Source organism: Bos grunniens, chromosome 6, assembly GCF_055505025.1.
Source record: "Bos grunniens cultivar Pamir isolate PY7600 chromosome 6, Bosgru_T2T1.0, whole genome shotgun sequence".
Lineage (NCBI taxonomy): Eukaryota > Metazoa > Chordata > Mammalia > Artiodactyla > Bovidae > Bos > Bos grunniens.
Window position 1 is genome coordinate 31957093 of NC_141170.1, and position 16437 is coordinate 31973529.

A 16437-nucleotide genomic window follows, 5' to 3' on the forward strand; every position below is an offset into this window, starting at 1 on the left:
TTATATTTGTTTATATATCCAACACAATCTGTAGTTAGGCAGTAACTCAACATTATTCTAGTCTATAGTCTGGGCTTCCTTGGTGACTCAGCAGTAAAGAATCCTCCTGTCAATGCAGGACACATGGGTTTAATCCCTAGGTCCGGAAGATTCCCTGGAGAAGGAACTGGCAACCCACTCTAGTATTCTTGCCTGGAAAGCCCCATGGACAGAGGAGCCTGATAGGCTACAGACCATGGGGTCACAAAAGAGATATGACTTAGCAACTAAACAACAAAGTCTATAGTCTATCTAGTGGTGTAAATTCCCATCCCTCTTCACCCACCTCCCATATAGGTACCTTTAACTTTGAACTAGCGCTTTGGCTTTGTTTTTCTTTATAAAAAATAATAAAATTATGAGTCCTTATAGGATAATTCTACTTGATACCCAGAGCTAAGTTATTCTTTAAACAATGAATTTTCATTTTTTTCACTCATATCTCTAATTTGAGAAATCTGGTCTAGAATATCAATCACACTTACAGTAAATCAGTTGCTGTCAAGAAGATTTATTGAAGAGAATTCAGCAAAGTGAAAACAGGCCCATTTTAACAGTTGGTTTCAAAAAAGAATGAAGATGTATGGCCTTGAATTGCTAACCCAAAGCATAAGAAGAGTGCAGTATCAATGCTTAAGACCTGAAAAAAATTAACAAAAATTCAGGAAAGAGATTTTAAAGAAAAAAATTAAATTAATTCATATGTTTACATACAATATTGTTTTTGACAGATGTATACATTTGTGAAATATCATTTTGCCTTAGTCTGCATCCAGCATGAGCCAGGAACCCTGTAATATTTCTTATATTTCTTACATGTGGATGCTAAACAATTACTAAATAGCCTTATTTTTTCTATGAGTGTGGGTTTCAAATATATTTTTCAGTAGAGAATCATTGGTTGCATACTAAAAAGATATCTGTTTACAATAAGCATTTAAGGTCTTTTAATACTACAATTGTTTTTGAGATATGTTGTTAATTTGATTCTCTTTGTCTCTAACTCACATTAAAATATGCTATTGAGGATTAACTAAAATGATGTATATGATTAGATGCAGTGGGGAGTGAGCTTGCTTTATTGCTCTCTCTTAATATCCCTGAAGGCTGGGATTAAAGATCTTATATTAAAATAAGTAATTATTGGATAACTCAATTAAACTTTGTGATAGTAGGGGAACTCTTGTATTACTGACTTTTTAAAGTTTCCCAAAATATATTCTGCTGCATGACCACTATTTTTAAACCCATGCATTTTCTAAATTTTGTACTTGCCTTAAATGCTCACATTCTTTCGTTTATTAAGATTTATTGCTTGCTGGACAAACTTCTTAGATGTTAAAACTAGCTGCCTAGGCTACTGCACAATACTTTGTGGTGTTTCTGTTGTTGCTTTCAAATCAGAAACTCATCTGGTTCTTCTTTCAGTAGTTTAAAGACACCAGTTTCAGTTGTGAAATTGTCTTCTTTATGGTTGAATGCATCTAGATCAGGAGTAGTTCCTGACAATTCGTCAGTATTCTTAGTTACAGATTCCATTCTATTATTTTCAGGCAAATCTTCTTCTGTAAGCAAATCTTCTTCTGTAAGCAAATCTTCTGTGAGGTTCATAGTTACTGATGCAGGGATGACGAAGTCATATCTGGATTCTACGGCAGTAAGCAGAACAGAATGACTCTCTTCTTCATTTGCCATATCCCTCTCCATCCAAACACTGACTTCATCTGTAGACTCTTCATCAGTTAGCAGAGCATCTTCTGGGTTATCTTTGTCTCTTTCAGCAGTGGTAGTGAGCTCAAACACAGTGATGAACTTTTCCTCATCAGAATCAGTTAGTTTAGGCACAACATTGGGGTCATTTTCTGGAAGAATTAAGTCAATTTCTGTTATTTTCTCTTCTGTAAGGGCAGTTATGTCTGGAATAGTGGTGAGGTTTCTTTCAGTAGTTGGAGTGATTTCAGCCTCAGGGACAGAGGAGTCAGTAATATGGGCATTCCCATCAGCAGGGACTTTGAACTTAACTGAGGAACTATAATTGCTTACATCAGATTTACCCATTATATTTGGAAGGATCGGGGTGTCAGCAATGGCAGCTGTGCTTTCCTTTGGTGTGCCAGAGACTTCAGATGTTAGTGACACATCTTTATCCCCTGGGTCAATGGTATCCAAGAGAATATCTTCTTTTGCTATGTCAGTGGAAAAATCTATTAAGGAAATGGCGTCTGTTGATGAGATATTACCAGTTTTCACTGGCAAGAAGTTTTCAGTGATAGACTCATTAGCCATTGGGTTTTTAATGTCCATCAGAGTGGCAAATTCTTTCTCCAGGTGGGATTCAACATCATCTTCTGATTTTTGTCTTTCCTTTGGTGGTATAAGCTTGTTGCCTGTAGTTGTTGAAAAATCATTTTCTAGCATATAGTCATTTACTGAAGTAACGTGGTCTCCTTCTGATGTAATAGTTGTTTCTGATTTAGGAATAGTGTTGTCAGCCCCAAAGAAGATGGTTGCCTCAGTTGTTGTCTTAGTGCTTTCTGCTGGAGGATGAGAATAAATTTTTGGCAAACCATCTTCAGCCATGGGACAAAGTGGTACCATGCACACTCAAAGGTCTTCCCCTGGGTGCAGTGGCATCCCTAGGCAGGAGAGTGGTGTTCATTATAGTGATGGAAGCATTTGTCATCATGGTGATTGTTGCATCAACCACAGGGCCACTGGCCCTGGCTCTCCTTGGAGGTTGTTTCTGTGCTCTGATTGGGCACTGAGTTATGAGTACTGACATTAAATGAAAGAACTTCCCAGGTGGAACTAGTGGTAAAGAATCTGCCTGCCAGTGCAGCAGACAAAAGAGACCTAGGTTCGATACTTGGGTTGGGAAGATCTCCTGGAGAAGGAAATGGCAACCCACTCCAGTATTCTAGTTTGGAAAAATCCCATGGACAGAGGAGCCTGGCAGGCTATAGTCCATGGGATTGCAGAGTTGGACATGACTGAACACTTGTCAGTAGTCTTAAATGAAAAGATAATAGAGCCCTCTCTGTTTATGAAATCAACATTAAAAGCCAAATAGTATAATTGTGGGGCACTTGAGATTTACCATGTCTCTTTATAAGTGCTACACCTTCCAACACGTGTCTCGTGTCACTTGAAACAGATATAGCAGAGTCTGCCATGTACTTAATGGGTTTAGTGTCAATGAGGGAAATTCCAGGTGCCATGGATTATCAGCATCAGCTTCAGGTTACCTGTTTCTCAAGTAAGTAACAGTGTCTTTTGGAAATAAAGCATCTTCTCTTCAGATTCATAGTATTTAAATGACTAAAAAAATTAATGACATTTTTGGCAGTGAATGTAGCTGCAGAAGCTAATTAGGTAGTAGAGATTTTAGTTAATTCTTCTCTTTAGAGCAGGAATCCTCACTTTTTCAGTAGGGATAATAAAAATAAGTTATTGGTCTGTTAGGGTCTTGCTAGTTTTCTTCTTCATTGTAGTTGATTTTATTGAATTAACTTGAATAATAGTGAGATTGTCAGATCTTGTAGGTCAAATTATTCAGGAATGGTTTTCTGTAGACAGTGTTATTTCAACCCCAAACACACAAAGACTTTTCTGGCAGAGAGTTGACGTTATACATCAAAATTCATCCAGAAACAAGATCAGGGTGTGACTAACTCTTCAGCCTTAATAATTATATCTTCAATTTCAGAGGGAGTATCTTTTTTTTTTTTTTTAAATGATGTTAGTCATCATTACTTTGTTATCATCCTTAAGCTTTAGCTAATTAGGTGAAAAGGGATTGTACTCTGGTATTAAGTTTTTCTTAATGTTATTAAAAGAAAGGGAACTTTCAGACTCAGGCAGAACTAAATCTGAAAACAGGTAGTGGCATCACCCAGACCAGTAGTTTTCATCTCAAAGACAAATGCTTATTCTTCATTAAGTATGGACTCAGCCTCAAAGTTTGGGCTTCCCTGGTGGCTCAATGGTAAAGAATCTACCTGTAATGCAGGAGATGCAAGTTTGAATCAGGAAGATCCCCTGGAGAAGGGAATGGCTACCCACTCCAGTATTCTTGCCTGGGAAATCCCATGGAAAGAGATGCCTAGCAGGCTATAGTCCACGGGGTCAGAGTTGGGCATGACTAAGTGACTAAGCACGCATGAACTCAACCTCAAAGTTTACAGTGTTGTCTCTTAGTTGATTGGTCTGGGACAAGTATATCGCTACTTTCTGTGGAAATATCAGATAGGTTTTAAGATGGACAATTTTCACTTCAAATATATGGGCAGCTTTCCAGAAATGTTTTTGCTTCAAGATGCTACCATTACTCTTGAGAGCTCCAATGTCTTTATTGATGTAGGGAATGCTGTCAGCATCAAGGACAAAGAAGGAAGTCTCAGGTTAGTTATAGACACATTAAAAAAAATTTCTAAATAGAAATAAAGTCAGTTCCAGCACCATTAAAAGAAATATGAGGGTAAAGCCATTCTCTGGGTTGGCTAATTTAACGGGAGGTTTTAACCTCTACTTTTTTTTCTTTCTCATAATTTGGTATTTGTGAAGCTTGATTCAAGATAAAGCATATTATAAACAGAAGACTTGGTGGTTTTTTTGGGGAATTTTGTGTGTGTATGTGTACAAAAAGGGAAAAAATGTAAGTGTTAGGTTGTATAACTGCTAAGTTATCTTAGAGTATTTGGTATTTGTTATGTTGAATAGAGTAAAAAATAAGGAGCAAAATATTCATTCTTATAAGCATTTATTCCCTGGTTAGAAATGTCAGGTAAAATGATAACAGCTTCATGAATAAAAATAGTCAAATAGTCTTTCATTTCAGAGATCACTTCCATGATCATCACATCTACTCCCCCAGCGTGAGGTGGAATCACATTGATTTTAGCATAAAAACGCATTTCTCTCTATGGAGACTAATTTTATTACAATATGTGTATTTTATATTGTTGATCTCAAAAAGGACACTTCAGATTGAGAGCGTGTGTCATCCATCAAAAAACAGGAAGCATATGGAGAAAATCCTGGTGGGACTGTTGGAATTTTAGCAATCTTGAGAATGGAACTGGAGTCATCTGCTACAAATAATTTATTTGACCAATGGATCATTCCTACCAAACGTATTATCTGACATAAGAACAGAGGATCAGATTCTGTAAGTTTCATTTTATCTGAATAGTAGTTTCTTCCATTGTTTTAACATATATCACACTAATGAGAACATTCTGTCTTTTCCCAGAAAAATTTCAAATTTATATCTACTCACATATCTCCTGTGGTACATATCTTCCTTATTTTGGCAGCTGCAGCAAGTTTGGTTGGGTAACATTTTTTTATGTTTCATTTGCTCATGGTGTTTGGCTTGGTGATTATGCATCCTTTTAGATAGCATTTTTTTAAGCCTATTTTTCTTTTTAGTGAAAAAGTAGGAACTGCTAACCAAAGGGATAGATTTTGTAGTAAGTCTCCAGGAAGGTCGTTTGCCACCTTTATGATTTTCAGGAATACATGACTAGAAGAATCCTCAGGTATAGACTTTGAAAAGGCTGATGGCATAGGGATGTCTACCATTGAGACTTTCTTTGTATCGAGAATATCTTTCTATTTATCAGAAGAAATGTCATGTGAAGTTTTAAAAGAATCAACTGAGGCAGAATTCCCATTTAGAAAGAGTCTATGTATGTTTAGATTTTGCAAGTTTATTGGCAAAAATAGAGTTCTTAACCTTAATTGACAGGATTATAATCAGAATGTAGATGTTGTGGTCATAAAATCTTCATTAACAAAAGAATTCCCACCTTCAGAAACAGTGAAAGAACTGAGAGGAGCAGTTGCATTTTGAGATTTGATTGTATCAGGGTCCACTTTTTTCTCTTTCCTTCCAGTGATTGGAATGTTAGGTACTTGAGTAGGGAAATTGTAACTAAAGGATGTGTTGGCCTGTGGGATCACTACTTCTCTGTTTCCTGAGAAGATGGTATGTACAGCAGGGGCAGTCAAGACCCTTATATCTGCTTTGTTGTTTGTAGGTGCTTCATGGATACACATTGGGTTAATTGTTTCTATCTGTGACTGAAGAATGTCAGTCTTAAAGTATCTATTTTAGCCTCCTTGTTAGATTGTGGTACTGTAGAAATTCCTTCAAATTTAGGTAATATTTTTTTCTATCTCAACAATAGATTCATGTGTAGTATTTCTTCTTCCTTAAGTTTGAAATTCAGTATCTGTTGCCTTGAGATTGGCTACATTAAATTCCAACTGAGAATTTCCTTTTACCATGGAAATTATATATCCATGTTAAATAAAGATTCTTCATCATTAGGAATAGTGATAATTACTTCTGTGGGTAAGTATGAGTTCTCAGCCATCAAATGGGTTTCCTGAGGAACAGATTCCTCTAGAAGTGAATCCTTGGGTATGTGAAAGCTTGAGTAAGCTGCTCCAGGGGCACTATAATAATCCTTATTGACTAGTTTATTATCAGTGATGACATTTTTATTCACAAGGTAATGCCTCAGATATGCATCTTTTAGAAAGTTTGTTCCCACCTAAATAGCTGGATTATTTCCTCTTATTTGCACCTGTAAGGTGATTTTCTTCAAATTCAGTAGCTACATCTTTCACTGCAGAAGCTTTAGTTATCTCCCTCATGGAATAGGAATTTGGTTTACTGTATTCTTTAGGCAAGAGTAGAAATCTTGATGGCTATTTCCTTGTGGTCTGAATTTTGATCACCAGAAGCATCAATATCAAAAATTTTGTTATTAGTGATGATAGTAGCAGATGTCTTTGGGTTGACATCTACCATATTGTCTGAAGAACCAGTGGCATCAGCTTGAAGAACAGCATAGAATAAGTGTATACAGCCTTTGGGATACTTTGACCTTTAATACTCTGCCCTTCTGAGACAATGCCTTCATAAGTAAGTGGAGTCTGTAGACACAGGCTTCAATATCTCTGATACTGGCACTGTTGGGTGATACAAGTTTGCATCTTTTGTAAGTCTGGGGGCTGAAGTTTCTTTAGTAGGAGCATTAGAAGTTAGGATGAGAGTTTCAGGTAATCCCATAGATGAAAGTCTTAGAGACGTGGCACTATCTGATGATGGAAGGCTATAATGGCCAATGGTATTTTTGGTTGCAGTAGAGGTAGGGATATTTGGCATATTGGTGGACAGCTTTTTCAAAGGATAAAAGAAATTAAAAGCTGTGTTGATTGTACTTTCTGTGTCTTCATCCACTTTGGAGATGTCTTTACCTGAATGCTGAGCTAAAGGAAAATTATTAAACCTTGAGTCACGCACTGCAGCCGTACCTGTTCTACCTTCAGTAAAATCGGGTTTCCTGGATGTGGTGGTGTCTCCTCTCCTGGGTGTAGCTACCTTATAAATGTTAATGTTTATAAGGTAATGTTAATCATCACTGTTTTATAAAGCAGGGTTAGTAACAGTTGTGAATGTTCTGCTGTCAGTTATGGGTTTTGTGTCTAGAAAAAGAGAGCAATCAATTATTTTATCTCCCAAGTCAAAGCCTTCAGAGAGAATTACAGTGCCATCAATACCATTTATGGTGCTTTTTTGCACAGATGATTTGTCAGAAAAACTAGAAGGAAAAGTTTTACTTGAATCAGTTGTGAAATGAGTTACAGGTTTGTTGGTATTGACACTGGCATTAGAATCTTTGAGAACAATGGGATCAAAGTTCTTGTTTTCCTGTCTAGGAGTTGTAGCTTGATAATTTTCTCCACCTTTGAACTCCGAGGATGTTGCTTTAGACAGACTGACTCAATGTCTTTGGGGCATACATGGCTAAACTTGTTTTTATAAGAGAATTACTTGCTCTGTCCTCTAATTCAAAGGCACAGTTATCTGAGACATATTCAGAACCACTACCATCAGATAGTTATATAGTTCTCATTTGCTGGAGTGATTTTTCCTGCAGAAAAAATGTCCTCAACCGTTTCTGAACTGTCTTCTGTAAAATAGATGATTTCATATTCAGCAGTTGTTTCTTTCTCTATAAAATCTTTGGGCTCAAATATATTCCCTTTAAAAGTACTTGCCATATCCTTTTCAGAGGTAATGGTATTAGGGAAAATGATAACTTCTTTGGATGGAATAACTGTCTCATCAAATGGAATGTTATAGTCAGTCTTTTTGTTAGTATATTCTCCCACAGTAGTAACAGGAACAAGTTCAGAATATTTGGAAGTTTCCAGGAATGTTATGGAATAAGGAGGAAGAAAAGTTGACCTATGTTGTAGGCCATTTATTTCAAGTGGAGAGTTTGTGATGGCTCCTCCGGTGTCAGTGAATTTATCAGGAGAGGCAGGCCTAGATGCTTCTGGGAGAGTTAATGTAGAATCGGCTAAAAATATCTTTTTAAAATTAGACTGTGTTTGAGGTCTGAAGGGTGTAGCATCAAATTTAACAGTGAAAAGACCTTTCCTATTCTTATTGCTCTTGGAGAGAGGATTGGGCTTGATTCCAGATGGAAGGATTTCCCCCACAGCTGGGATGAGAACTTTTGTATTTCTAAAGTGACTTAATTCAGATTTAGCAGCTGGATCTTCTTGATCAAAAAGATTAGTTATTTTCCTTCTCTCATGGACAATATTTTGAGAGTCTTCTTTGGGGGAAAAGGCTTTCATCATAGTTCTTTGAGACGTGGAATACAGTGTGTCTGTCTTAGTCTTATAATTGTCAGGAGTATCTCTATCCAGAGAGAAAAATGAGACAATTTCACCATTAGTGGGAATATCTGAAAAAGTGGGTGATTCAGTTAGAACATTTGAGGCCAATGGATGGGAATGAGTGTCTGCTTGCATGATTATGGCCTGCCCCTCTGGAACATCACTTTCATTAATGACATCACCATATTCAGTTGGTTTCTTTAACATTTCCAACCTAGACAGTAAAGATTCAGACAAGGAGTTATCTGTCATTAGGCCAGAAATTTCAGGATTTTCAGTTAAGGAAGTAGGAGTGAACACGGCAGATGTTAATAGAGATGAGAGTCCTCTAGACTCAACTTTGTCTTCTCCAGGTAACGTGGAATCACCTCCTTCATAACTATCTTCAGTGGAAAGAACAATGAAGTCAGCCACAGTGCTGGATGCCTTATTCAGAGATGAGGAAAAGGTTGAAGGTTTGTTTGCATCCTCAGTATTTTTATTGATGAAGGGAAGATCATCATCAGGAGTGACATTGAACTCAACTAAGGGAATAATGTTGTTCTGTGAATGGGGCATATCTTCCAACTTTGAGTTAAGTCTATTTGCATCGAATCTGCCTGATATAGAGGGTTTTGCACCATCTGGGGCAACATTATTATACAAAACAGATGAGACACCTTTCCTATTGAATTGGTCTTTATATTCTACAGGTTTGCTGATCACAGCAGGATCTATAGAGTCAGTTGTGATTATTCTGTCCTTTTCCATTCTTCTCATGAGTTCTGGGCCTGGAACAAATGGATACTCCATTATTTTGCCTTTAGGGAGAGCGATAATGGTGTTATCTCCAGTTGGAGAACTATATTCTATAACTGTTTCAACTGGAAACTCAGGTGAGGAGGTCCAATTTGAGTCACTTGGAGAATAAATCATGGACCCGGGAGACTTTGTGTTAAAATGGACAATAGAACTTTTGAGAGCAGTAGGATCATTGTCAGAATTATGAATGTCCTCTCTGGGGACCAAGTTTTGGTGTTTCCTGTCCATTTTGATATCAATTGGATATCCTTGGGTTAAATATTCAGAGATTGCTGCGCTGGCAGAGGGTGCATAAGACTCAGTTACACTGAAGTCATTGGTATGTGTGCCCTTTCCTATAAGGGGACCATTTCCTTCCTTCAGTAGTTCAAGGATGTAGTTATTTGTAGCATATTCAAGAGCATTGTCAACAGGTATAATAGTTACTATATCATTACTATTTAGAATATTTTGATCTGCCAAAAAGGTATCATGTGTCTCTTCTGAAATGTTTTCTGTAAAAGAAGCTTCTTCCATGAAGGCTGTGTCTTTCTCCATAAAAGTCTTTTCTCCAAATTTATTGTTATCAATAATGTTTTTAGTGCCTTTTGTTGAAATAGTGGGGGAAATATTGGCTTTAATAGAGGGGATATTGCTTTCTCCAGATGGAATATTATTATTAGCCTTTGTTATGATGCCTTTTTTCATTTTGACAACTGGAGCAACTTTGTAATACTTAGAAGAACTACTGAATATTGCGAAGTCAGAAGGAAGAGGAGTTGGTTTCCATGACGATAACTTGTCTGTTCCACTGGAAGAGTTTACAATGGTCCCTTCTCCAATAGCAACTTTAGTAGAACTTGGATCATTAGACCTAGATGCTTCTGGAAGAGTTAATGTGGAGCCAACTGAAGAGATTCCTTTTACATGAGAGTGTGCTTGAGGGTTAGTAGAAGTAACGTCAAATTTAACAGTGAAAGAATTCTCTTTCAGTGTATTTGCATCTCTTAGAGGAAAATTGCCCATTTCAGAAATATTGACTTCCTCTTCCATGTTGTTGTCACTCTTGGGCAGAGAATTAGACCCAGTTACTGAGGAAAGGATTTTCTCTCCAGGTGGACTGAGAACAATTGCATTTGTAATGTGACCTGCACTAAATTTAGTAGCTGGGTCTTCTTGATCAGGAAAATTAGCTATTTTTCCTTCTTCATAGACTCTATTTTGAGAGACTTTTATAGGATAAAAGGCTTTTATGATTGTTCTATGAGGTTCAGAATATATTTCATCTGTTTTAATTTTAGAAATGTCGATAGTTCCTCTGTTTACTGAGGGAAGTGAATCAGAGTCATTATATGTAGGATTGTCTGCAAAAGCAGTGGAACCAATGGGAAGCTTAGTGGAGGTCAAGGAGTAGAGCTTCAAATCAGTTCCATTAGTAATGGTATCACCACCGTCATTAGCAGAATTAGGGTATTCCACCATTGTCTCAAACATATTTGACCATGCAGTTGAAGTAGCCAAAGTGTTATTTATCACTGGGTCAAAGGTTTCAAGATTTTTAGTTGAGGCATTAGAAGTGAAAATGGGCTTTTCTGGAATTTGTAGAGTTAGGAATTCTTTAGACCTAATATTTTCCTCTGGAGACATGGAATCACCTCTGTCATCACTATTTTCAATGGAGAGAGTAGTGGTATCATTCATAGTGTGGCCTGTATTTGTAGGTGAGGAAGAGATTGATGCCTCACTGTTTAAAATTTTAATCTCTTCATTGATAGAAGAAAGTTTGCCATCAGCGATGACACTGAAATCAGCTGAAGGAATAATGCTTTCCCATGAGTGTGGCATCTCTGCCATATTAGTTTTTTCTTTAACATTGGTTAATGAAATATTTTCTGCCTTACCTTGGGAATCAGTGTTATAAGTAGCAGATGGAATGACTTTACTGTAGAATTGATTCTTATTTTCTAATGGAGAGGTGATCACCAAGGAATCAGTGTGTCCATCTAGGAACTTCCTCCCATTCACCATATTTACTGTTATTTCTGGATTTGAAGCAAGGGTATAGTCCATTCTTTTGTCTTCAGGGAAGATAATGCTGGTGTCATCTTCTTTTAAAGTGCCTCCTTTTAGAGGTATTTTACCTAGAAATTTGTGAAGATTCTCACTTGTGTGAGTTGGTGGGTAAGTCATAGATCTGGGAACTTTATAATTCAAATTGTCAGTGGAATTGAGACTATTATTCAGGCCAGAACTGAAGTTTTCTTCTCTAGATATCAAATTTTGCAGCATTTCCTTAGTTTTTGTTTCTGTTGGGGCTCCTTGAAATAAATGTTTGTATGCATCAGCACTGGAGTAGAGTGGGTGAGACCCAACTATTTTGGGGTCATAAATGAGAGTAGGTTCTTTAGGAACTGGATTGTTATTCTCCTCCCGTGGTTCAAGGACATATTTCTTTATAACATCCTCAAAAACTGTGGCATCAAACACAGTACTTATTACATCCTCATCATCTGGAACATTTTCACCCTCTGAGGTAATGTTTGAGATGTTTTCTGTAATAAGAGCTACTTCATTTTCAGTGTTTATGTCTTTCCCTACAAAATTTCTTTGCACAGATCTGTTAGTAAAAATAAGGTTTAACATGTCTTTTGTTGAAGTATTGGTACTAGGGGAAATGATGTCTTTGTTAGATGGAGAATTTCTTTCCTGAAATGGAGTATTATTATTAGTCTTTGTTGTAGTATCTTTTTTCATTTTGAAAACTGGATCAAGTTCAGAATATCTTGATGAACTCACAGCAGTTGTAAAATCAAAAGGAAAAGGAGTTGATTTCCACAGTTGCTCATAGGATCCAGTGGGAACATTATGAAACAAACCTATAGGACCTGCATCTTCATCAGACAGAGCAGAACTTTTCTCCTTAGGCTTTAAAGTCTTTTCATGAGACAAGGTGGAATCAGCTGAAAGTGTTCTTTTTAAACTGGGAGGAGCTTGAGGTCTAGCAGAAATATTAAATCTACCAATGAAAGGGTTCTCTCTCAATGTTCTTGAGTCTCCTAAGATGAAATTCCCTGCTTTGGAAACAATGAGTTCCTCCTCCTTGTTACTATTGCTCTTGGAGAGAGTACTGGGCTTGGGGGCTGAGAGAAGTGTTTTCTCCAAAGTTGGAATGAGAACTGTTGCATTTGTAATATTACTTAAATCAAATTTAACATTGGTGTCTTCCTCAACAGAGAGTGCAGCCATTTTCCTTATTTCAGAAGGGAAAGAACTTATTTGTGTAGGTGAAAGGACTTTCATTGTTGTATCCGAAGGTTGAACATCTGTCTTAATTTTATAAATGTTAACAGTCTTTCTCTCCACAGTGGATGGCAAATCAGGCCCACCATCTATGGAATTCCTGGTAAAAGTTACTGAATTAGCAGAGGGAATAACTGAGTACAAGGAATGGGGCTGAAGGTCTGTTTGGATTTTAATTACCTGATTTTCTGAAATATCAGTTCCATGAATGAGATCAAGGTATTTAGTCACTCTCTCTGGTACTAATGATACTGTCTTTGAAGAGTCAGTCAAAGACCCATCACTTATTAGAGCAGAATCCTCAGTTAGGACTTGAGGCATGAGAATGACACTTTCTGTTGTTTGTAGAGTTGGGAATTCTTTAGATCTAACGTTATTTTCATTCGTTTGTATAGACTCACCTCCTTCATAACTATTCTCAAGGGAAATAGCAGTGGTATCAGCCATAGTGTGAGGTGTCTTCATAGGTGAAAAATAAGCTGAAACCCTGTTATTTTTATTCTCAGAAGTTTCAACAACAAAGGAAAGTTCAATATCAGGGTTGACACTAACTGAAGGATCAGTGGCATCCTGTGAATGGTAACTCTGTGGCTTGAAAGCTGTGTCTTCATTATATTTCAACTTGAGTGACATACTGGGTACCCTCTGGTCATACAGCACAGTGTATGGGACTGTGTGTCTCTTGTGAAGCCAGTCTTTGCTCATTATTGGATTTGTGCTGCTGGTGGGATCAGTGACTACATCTGAGAAGGCCCTGCTTTCTTCCACAATTTCCACTGATTCTGCATCTGGAGTATTGATAGGCTCAATCTGTTTGTCTTCTGAAAGATTGATAATGATGTCATTTTCACTCTGGATGCCTCTTTCCAGGGATAAATCATCTGGGGATTCTGGAAAAAAAATTCTATTTCCATCTGTTAGGGAGTGAGTCATGGTTCTGGGTAACTTACTTTTGAAATTGATGGTATGATCTTTGAGAAAGGAGCCAACTTTGTCAGAATCAGGGTTTCCTTTTCTGGAGGTCAACAGTTGATATTTTTTAGCTTTGAGTTCTACAGAATTTTCATTTGATAGACTCTCAGTGACATGTATGGGGAAAGGAGCATGAGACCCAAATTTATAGAGCCTTTGGATGAGGGCAGGTATTTTTGTTGTGGGACTCTTTTCTTCTCCGACATAAAAGGAATTTTCCTCTGATAGATACTTATGATCATTGTCATCAAGCCTCATGGTCATTAGATTCTTATTGTCTAGATGATCTTCTTCTGCCAGAAAAACCACATCTGACTCTGTTGAAAAGTCCTTTCTAATAGGAATTACTTCATATTGAGTTGCACTATCTTTTTCTGCAGAATTTAAATATCTTTTCCCATTTATAATGTTCCTGTTGTCATAGGCAAAGATAATGTTGTCAGGTGAAACGACTTTTTTGTCAGTTAGGACAATTATATCATTAGATGTACTAGACTCATCAGCTATATTTAGGTCACTCCCTCTGATAATGGGTGCAGGATCAAGTTCAGAATTATTGATTTTGATAAAATCAGCAACAAAAGCAGTAAGAGGAATAGTTTGTTTCTGGGGTAGATGATGTAACCGGCTATAAGAGGTTGTTATAGACCTCTCTAAGTTATCATAAAGAGAAGAAGAGCCTCTAGCCCTGGGCTTTTCCAGCTGTATTGTTCTTATTGTAGAAACAGGGTTAGTTTCTTTGAAAGTTCCAGGCACTTTCTGTTTAGCAGAAGCAACATCCAGCTTAAGAAGGAATGGATTAACATTTGCTGAATTTACCTCTCTTAAATTCACTGGAATTTTGGCTTCAGAAATAAAGGGCTCATCCTCTACAATAGCTTTATCTTTACTGAAAGATGCATTAGCCTCTGTTCCTGAAGCGGTAGTTTCTTTTTCCACAGTATCAGTTTTATCATTAAGGACCCCATCTTCAGTGGTAAGTATGTCAGAGACAATATTGATAGAATTCTCTGAAAAAGCAGTGGGATCTTCAAGAGGAACAGAGGAGACCATGGAGAGGGGATGAAATTCACTTTGTACTTTGGTAATCTTCCAGTTTGGGTTTTTGATAAGAGAGTGTTCATCCAATGGCTCTGATAACTCTACTGTCACAGTTTTATTTGAAAAAGAATCATCATTTTTACTAAGGACAACTGCAGTTCTAGGTCTTTTCCAGTTGGGAATTAATAGTGAATTTAATTTTATGGCTAGAACACCATCTACGTCAGGCATAATGGAGTCACCATTTTCACTGCTCTCCTTAGAGTCAAAGGTTGAGACACTAGGTGAAATGGTGGTAGCATTTGTTGGCATTTTGGCGACATTAATGTGATTAACAGAAGCTATTGAGCCAGTTTTGATTGTGCTCTTATTGATTTCACCACCAGAGACGTTCTCAGCTTGGGAGGCAGTACCTTTAGCCAAGGGATTACTGTGATCCTCTGAAGGCTTTACTTCAGCTAAGTCCATTTTATTTACATTGACTTTAGAGTTTCCTGATGTGCTTGTGTCTGCCAATTCTGGAGCAGCTGTGTTATTAACATTGGATGAAATGCCTTTCCTGTAGAAACGACTTTGACTTTTTATGGATGTGATGACTGCAGCATGATCAATGGGGAGAGTTTCAAATGTTCTCTTCTCTCCCATGGTAACAGTTGTTTCTGCGTGTGGTAGAAACAAATCTTTGGTTTCTGTATTTCCCAAACCAGAAACTTGAGGGAGAATGATGACATCATCATCTTCAGGCCAAGTGCCGTTTTCTGCAGCTGATCTTTTTAGAAACTCAGGGGAAAAAGTCTTGCCTGCCTCAATTAGGGAGGGCACCATGGTTTTCAGATGCTGAGTGTTAAAATTTTGCGTGTAATCTTTGAAAGAAGTGGAAACAGAATCAAAGTCAGTATTTCCTTCTTTGAGAAAGGTGGCTTGGTATTTGTCTTTAGCGTCAAACTCAGGGTAAATTATTCTATATAGAAGACTCTTTGAAACCTCACCTTTAGAGGATGGTGTTTGATATACAAATCCATTTGGTCCACGTGTGTATTTACTAGGTTTTGTACTAAGGTGATTTTCTCCCTTCTCTAGTTCAGAGGCATGCTTATTTGAAATATATTCTGAATCACTTTTATCAGCTTCAGTGATGATCAAGTCCATAGCATTTAGATCATTTTTCTTTGCCACAGTAGTCCCATGCCAAAGAATAATGGACTCATCACCTCTCAATGTATTTGGATATTCCAGTGATAGAGGAGTTCCTATTCCAGACACTTGATAATAATTCCCCACATTCATATTTTCAGAGGGGACAGTAGTGGAGGAGGTCATAGGAACAATGCCTGTATAAGCATTGGTTATGCTACCTATAGCAATTTGGTCTTTTTCTGTTCCTGGATCAGTTTGCTCATCAGTATAGGGTGTAAAATGTTCTCTAGAAGCTCCTTTTCTTAATAAGACACTGCATTCTGGAGCAGGGGCTATATTATCTTTCATTGGAATCCTAAAATTTGGTGTTGTAATTGTAGATCTTCTTTCAGGGGGAAAAGTGTATCCTTTTGGGACATTTTCTTTCATCACTGGATAAAAAATATCACCACCAAAGAATTCACC

General features: G+C 37.3%; 1 protein-coding gene across 1 annotated transcript; it reads right to left on the reverse strand.

Annotated features, from left to right (window-relative positions):
• Positions 1-534: 534 nt before the first annotated feature.
• Positions 535-2668, reverse strand: CABS1 (calcium binding protein, spermatid associated 1). The gene has a single exon (XM_086405496.1). It carries the CDS (start codon positions 2635-2637, stop codon positions 1435-1437), a length of 1203 nt encoding a protein of 400 aa, XP_086261622.1. The 5' UTR covers positions 2638-2668; the 3' UTR covers positions 535-1434.
• Positions 2669-16437: the final 13769 nt, after the last annotated feature.